Source organism: Arachis ipaensis, chromosome B03, assembly GCF_000816755.2.
Source record: "Arachis ipaensis cultivar K30076 chromosome B03, Araip1.1, whole genome shotgun sequence".
NCBI classification, from domain to species: domain Eukaryota; kingdom Viridiplantae; phylum Streptophyta; class Magnoliopsida; order Fabales; family Fabaceae; genus Arachis; species Arachis ipaensis.
In genome coordinates, this window is record NC_029787.2 from 101,074,367 (window position 1) to 101,081,750 (window position 7,384).

General features: G+C 36.0%; 1 protein-coding gene and 1 long non-coding RNA gene across 2 annotated transcripts; both read right to left on the reverse strand.

The window, feature by feature from the left end:
* Positions 5,057-5,913, reverse strand: LOC110269496. The gene is made up of 5 exons (XM_021117366.1): positions 5,895-5,913; positions 5,790-5,800; positions 5,460-5,664; positions 5,266-5,332; positions 5,057-5,147 (listed from the first exon to the last, which is right to left on the reverse strand). The coding sequence occupies exons 1-5, from the start codon at positions 5,911-5,913 to the stop codon at positions 5,144-5,146; spliced, it is 306 nt and encodes a 101-aa protein (XP_020973025.1). The 3' UTR covers positions 5,057-5,143.
* LOC110269764 lies at positions 6,119-7,028 on the reverse strand. The gene is made up of 3 exons (XR_002358524.1): positions 7,006-7,028; positions 6,656-6,732; positions 6,119-6,534 (listed from the first exon to the last, which is right to left on the reverse strand). It is a non-coding gene; the product is annotated as an uncharacterized LOC110269764 (long non-coding RNA).

Here is a 7,384-nt window from a genome sequence, read left to right on the forward strand (position 1 = left end):
CTAGAGCCTCACCCTTGAAGCATGGATGCTGCGCTCTCAAGGAGAGCTAAGCGCAACATTGACACGGCCAGGGAAGCTTTGTGCGCAATGTGTGACACGGACCGAAGCTTGGAGCACCCAACAAGACACACCAGAAGCAGCAGGATGCTGCGCTTTCCCCACCAACTGAGCGCCCCCTGATGCTGTCCACCAAGCTTGTCACGTTACAAAGGGGCAAGGAAATGAGCACCAATGCTGCGCTCTCCCCATGAACCGAGCCTTGCATTGGGAGCAATCACCCATGGGCCAAAATTTAATTAAAATTCCATTTAAATTCAACTCTTCACCAAATTAAAAAGCCCACTCCAAATTCTAAAATCCAAAAATAGGAAGTGTATAAATAGAAGCTAGTTTGATTTAGAGAAAACTTTTACCTTCCTTTAGAATTGTTCATTTTTACTTTCTTGTGAATTTTTACTTTGGATCTCTGAGCTTTATTTTTTTTTTGGGGAATTGGGAAGGAGAATTGATCTCTCTTCTTCCTTGTTCTTACTTCTGCACTCTTTACTCTTTATTTTTTTGAATCTTGGGTAGAGAATTGAAGAAATTCTGTTTCAATCTCACCTTGAGATCTCTTTCTGTTTATTTTTCTGCATAATTCAAAGAATTGTGATTTGGATCTAAGTTTCTCTACTGATTTTTATCTTTACTTCTTCTGCAATTGTTCTTAGTTGGATCAAGGAAGGAATTGAGATCTAGACTTGTTTTCTAGTCTTTTGACCCCTGAGATCTTTACTCTCTTAGTGAGAATCTGCAAGTTTGATTCATTTGTTGTTTGATTCTTCAAGCAATTTTACTCTTCTGTTTGAGATCTGTTTCAATTCAAGTCAACTTTTATTCTTCTGTTGATTGCTGTTTACTGTCTTTTACTTAAATTCTGCATTTCCAGCCCCCTGACCCATTTTATGATTCAAGCAATTTATATTTCTTGTACTCTAAGCTTCTGTCATTTACATTTCTTGCAATCTAAGTTTCTGTCATTTATATTACTTAAAATTTAAGATTCAGCTTCTTTATTTCCTTTGCTCTTTAATTTACTGTCAATTCCCCCTCTCCCTTTGAATTTCATGCAATTTAGCTTCTGTTGAATACAAATCACTCAAATCAATACTTGTTCGCTTGACTAAATCAACCACCTAACTAAAATTGCTCAATCCTTCAATCCCTGTGGGATCGACCTCACTCATGTGAGTTATTATTACTTGATGCGACCCGGTCCACTTGCCGGTGAGTTTTGTGTTGGATCGTTTTCTACACATCAAGTTTTTGGCGCCGTTGCCGGGGATTGATTAGATTGACAATGATTAAGTAAGGTGGTGGTCTAGATTAAGCACTTTTTCTTTATTTTTTGTTTACTTTATTTGTTTTTAACTAGCACACTAACCGTTTGAGACTTTGTCTCTACTAACTCTCACTGCACTCAAGCTACAGAGTGCTCTTGTGTTTCTTGTTGTTGTAGTTTTATGACAGAAGCAAGGAGAGGAATCCCTACCTTCTGTGAAACTGACGAAAGAACTCTTTGAAGGTTAAGAAGAGAAGAAAGAGGGAACGACATTGTTGGAGAAGAGGATTCAGAGGAAGAGTTCCAAGAGATGGAGGAACACTCAACAAACCCAATAAATCCACCAGTAGGAGTGGCCAACAACAATGGTCAACCACCTCAGAGGAGAATTTTGGCTTCTTATGCATTTGCAAATCCTAGACATTGTGGAAGTAGCATCCTTACCCCAAATGTCAATGCAAATAACTTTGAATTGAAGCTATAACTCATCACTTTGGTACAAAACAACTGCTCCTCTGGAGGAGGGCCACTTGAAGATCCAAACCAACACTTATCCACTTTTCTGAGAATTTGTGATAATGTCAAATCCAACGGTGTGCATCCAGAGACATATAAATTGCTGCTGTTCCATTCTCATTAAGGGACAAAGCTGCTCAATAGCTTGAAACCTTTCCACAAGGAAGCATCACTACCTGGGAGGATTTAGTGAATAAATTTTTGGCCAAGTTCTACCCCCCTCAAAGGATCATCAGGCTCAAGACTGAGGTGCAAATCTTCACACAAATAGATGCTGAATCTCTCTATGAGGCATGGGAGAGGTACAAGGCCCTTATTAGAAAATGTCCCCCTGAGATGTTTAATGAATGGGACATCCTTCAAAACTTCTATGAAGGTTTGACTATGAAGGCTCAAGAAGCATTAGATCATTTAGCAGGAGGCTCCTTACAATTGATGAAGACAGCAGAGGAAGCTCAAAACCTCATTGATATGGTGGCAAACAATCAATACTTCTTTGGCCATCAGAGATAATGCCAACCATCACAAAGGAAAGGAGTGCTAGAGTTGGAAGGAGTGGACACAATCCTAGCTCAACACAAGATAATGCAGCAGCAAATCCAACAATAATTTGAGCAAATGGCTAAAAAGATTGATAGCCTCCAAGTTGCAGCAGTAAACACAAGCCAACCATCAACCACATGGGGGCAGAATGAAGAGAGTCAAGAAGATCAGCAGCAAGAACAGATTCAATATGTGAACAACCAAGGCTCTGGCCAAAATGAAGTTTATGGTGACACCTACAATTCCTCTTGGAAGAACCATCCAAACCTAAGATGGGGAGATAACCACACTCAAAACTAACAACCGTGGCAAAGAAATTCAAACCAAAACAACTCAAGAAACAACCAAAACAACAACCAGCAAAACACAAACCACAATCCATATAGAAAACCCCAAAATAACCACCCAAATTCCAGCTACTATCCACCCAATAATCAAACCACTAACCAAAACACCTACTGATGCGGTATTTACAATCACACTTACTTACCGGCAAGTGCACCGGGTCGTACCAAGTAAGGGTCGATCCCACGAGGATTGATGGATTAAGCAACAATAGCGTTTGATAGGATTAGTTAAAAAAATAGAAAATAGTGTTTCACTACAAAAAAATCTGGTAAAAACGGCGGATTTTTTTGGTAATTACGGCGGTTTGAACCGCCATTATTACCAAGAATGGCGGTTTTGTAAAGCGACGTAATTCTAGGCGCCATTCTGGTTATTACGGCGGTTTTCTGAAAACTGCCACAATTTCCTAGGATAAAGCGGCGGTTTTTGAATAGGTTAAAATGGCAGTTAAAATCGCCGTTATTTGTTGGGTTAAAATGGCAGTTTTTGGATAGGTTAAAACAGCAGTTTGAACCACCATTATTACCCTGACATAGTGGCGTTTTGGTTGGTTAAAATGGCAGTTTTTGGATAGATTAAAACGGCAGTTTGAACCGCCGTTATTACCCTGACAGAGTGGCATTTTGGTTGGTTAAAATGGCGGTTTTTGAATAGGTTAAAATGGCAGTTTAAACCGCCATTATTACCCTGACAGAGTAGTATTTTGGTTAGTTAAAACGGCGTTTTTGAACCGCCATTTTTACCCTGACAAAGTGACTTTTGGTTAGTTAAAATGGCATTTTTGAAATACCGTTTTTACCCTGACAGTGCCATTTTTATTAGTTAAAATGACATTTCATGTTGTTTAAAATGACAGTTACAAACTGCCCTTTTTACTGGATAAAAATGACATTTTTTATCGTTTAAAAGGATAATTTTTACCGTGTTAAACAAATAATTTTTTGTTTAAAATTTCACAATAACAAGAAATCATAACTCATCAACAAAATATTACATCTCATAAATAAAATATTAAACATAATATATAATTTTTTAGTATTGGAAATAAAAAATAATAATTCCTATACAAATAAAGTATTGAAAGTCTTAGTATGTAACTCTTAATACATCAAGTCTCTATCATAAAAAAAAATCACACTGCTCTATTATTCGCTTCAAAAGATCTACTTTCTAACTCTTTTGACGATGGAATCTCACTTTCTTGATCCAAATCCTACAACAAAAATATAATTTGAAAACAAAATAAAAAAGAATAAATAAATAAACCATTAACTTGGAGAGCACAAAATAAATTTAAACAAAAAATGAGAATTAAGAACAACCAAACAGTAATCTTGTTTATATATCCATGTATATAACATAGTGTCCTAAATGAGCATTAAATGAGCATTAAAATGGTTTTCTCTATAAGACTCAATGCTTCCACTGATCAAAGAAAGTAGCCAATTCTACAAGGTTAGACAACAACTGTGCAGTATTTATTATCTAAACACACATTTGCTAAGCAAATCAATGAACTATAAGCAGTTGTATATGAGAATGCTAATGAAATAGCTTATATAAGTTAGTAAATGTATTTTGCAAAATATAACATGCTAAAGCATTAGTTTCACTGTGTACCATTAGTATCGATAGCAGCGAAAATGTAGAAAACAAGAAATTAAACAGAATTTACTGTAAAAGAGGATGAAAGGGTTTTACCTTTAACCAACTCTTGTGTCTTCTCAATGTTCCTCCATGCAAGAGAGCCATGACGGTACACGACTTCTGCTCCCCCTCGACTCTAGTTGGCTTTGCTGCCAGCATCCTTGCAACTTTAGTGACCTTGCCAGAACCTGTCTAGATTATTATAAGTAAAATAAGGTTACAGATCCACATTAGTATTACTTCTTTAACATTGAATGTTAGGCTAACACACGGAAAGATAAGTAAACAAGGAAAAATGTTTAGCCATATGAGAATCAGTCAAAAAGTTTTCTAACACGTTAAAACTAAACCAAGGAAAAAGGAGAGAAAAGTTTGCTATCAATAAGCATACAAATTGAAAAGAGCAGAATAACCTAATCTGAGCATGAAGTATACAGTCACGGCCGGAGAAAAGATGAGGCAAAGCCTCCCTCTGAACATCTATACGCATCACATATCCAATCTCTTCCATCCTAAAACAGCAACAACAATGACTGAGTATGATTAAGCAGAGCATAAGAAAGAAGAAACTTGAAATTACCTTTGCAAAATATGGGTGGGGACATGAGGCTGGCATATATCTCGCAAAGTGGGAGAATGGTTAATAAGTGATGGTTGTGGAAGAATGCAAAAAGTGGAGGAACAAAATTTTCTGGCATATGCTTCAGAGCAAAAAGTGAAGGCACAATAAGCATAATGTCCTCATGATCCACATCTATAAGACCACCCTCACCTATGACAGAACAGAAACACACACTAATAACTTGGTAAAAGCCATCAAAACACCAGGTTTAAATAACAGAATATTGAAACTAATATATTCACCAAAGTGTGGTTCCTCAAGTTCTGACCAATTTCTCTTTTTCCTCTGGGCAACTTCCGCAGGAACAGGAACAACATATTGGTAGTCAAACATTCCTGTGTAATATTGAAATAGGAAACAAAAGCAACTAGTTAACTTGCTTCTAAGGTTCTATAAAGCTAATTAATATACATGGTGGCCACATGAAATCACCAAAATCAAGCCCATCTAAAAACTTCTAACCATTAAAATGATAAGCCTCAGAAACATGAGCAACAACATCAGCACAAAGGTTTGCTTCTTTATCTGCAGATATACATTCCTCGACTTTATCATCTTCGGGTAATCCCTCACTTTCTGGTTGATCAGCTTGCCTCTCATTTTCCGTTATATTTCCAGGCACACTTCCATCAGCTTGCCTCTCAAAAACATGAGTTATATGGCTCACCTAATCACTTCTAGCAATTTGCTTTGTAGCATGCATTACCTTCTCCAAAAGATAAGCTATCCTGTTGCTGTAAAAATTCAGAATATTCTGCTAAGACCCTATTCTCCGGATAGATTCAAGAAAACCAAAAAAGAAACTACAAAAAAGAAAGCCAAAAAAGAAACTACAAAGCAAAAAAAAAAACTACAAATTACAGTTCATATATAGCATCCAGAATGAGATAAACAAACATGGTAGTTGGTCACGCATTAGATCAGTTCTTAAGTCCTTCCATTGAGACTGAAAAATCAATTATTTCTCAGATCATGGAAATAGAGATGGTTGGAAGTGAGTGTGACGGAAAAAGGTATTAGAGGATTAATAAATAAAATAGTATTCTAGGAAAGGATATTTAGATTTTATGGAGATAATGATAACTAGTGAGTAACAAAGGAAAATTAGAGTACAACTAAAATTTTCAAACACAAGTATCAAAGATCTAAAAACATAAGCCCCTAAAGTCACTAAAAGCAGTGAGACAGATAATATTATAACAACAGAAGTTAGCTTTGTTATTAGAGCAATTTAGGACCATTATCTAAGTTTATCAGAAAAATTGTATCTAATTATATAAAGTAGGTTTGGCAAGACCAAAGAAAGAAATAACCTGCCACCACCAATTTCACCCTCAAAAGTGAAAAGCTTTTCATACATTGCTGTCCAAAAAGAGAGAGACAATTAGCTAATATAAAAATATATTAAAAAGAATTACACTTTTCTTTAAGACATAAAAGTCAAGTTCGATTATAATAACTAAATAGATCTCAATGCATTACCAGAAAGCACAGGCTGAGCCTTTGCAATGGCATCCGGTCTTCCTGATGATGCAATCTATAGTTCGCGCATCAACAATTAATGTAAGGTATATTGGCTAATCATAAGCAGGAAGGTTATGCATTTTAAAACTCAGCACAAAATCATAACTACAATCATAATAAGAACAATAACTTACAGTGACTTTTCCATTTAAAGCATCAGACCTCCCAAGAGAGACATATGCATCAAGAATGTAATTTATCTCATGAATTTCTACAAGATAAATAAATATGTTTATGACTTGTAACAATACATCACTAAATGCAAAAGAAACATCACGTATGTGAAAAAGAAATTGAAATCACAATATCTTCAAATGACTGACTATCAGTCTATCATGAGTCATGAGAAATGAAAATATTTATAGTGGTCAAAGGGTTAATTGATCAACTCTAATTCTAAAAGTATGAGAATGTGATGAGTTGTTAGGAACCCCTGAAGAATTAGCCCATCATATAGAGCCAAATTATCAAAGGCAGCAGTTACCTGCCAGTTGCTTCTCCAACTTTAATAACCCATTTGATCTGAAATCCAGATAAGCAATTGACACAACAGGTAATTATAATTATAATTATCAAATTAGCTCAATTAAATTTCACTAACTTTATAATTGAATCTGTCTTTTCTTTTGGCTTTCTCATTTAAGAGTGCTTCCACATCCTCTCTTGTGAACTCTATTATGCCATAGTCTGATCCAGCATTGCTTGGTGGAGTACTACCAATAGTAAGATCATGGCCATCACCAACACCATTCACAAGTGAAGAAACTTGCCTTGATCTTCCATTAATGGGAGTCCCCACCATTGTTTCACCTCCAACTTGTTCTTGCTCTTTGTCTATTAGCATCTCATCAACCTCAAAGTTC

Bases quoted from the DNA above. Each gene is read 5' to 3' on its own strand.
- LOC110269496 (XM_021117366.1), bottom strand. The intron at 5,333-5,459 runs GTTAGAAGTTTT...AATATTACACAG, and splicing joins TGAGGCTTATCATTTTAATG to GAATGTTTGACTACCAATAT.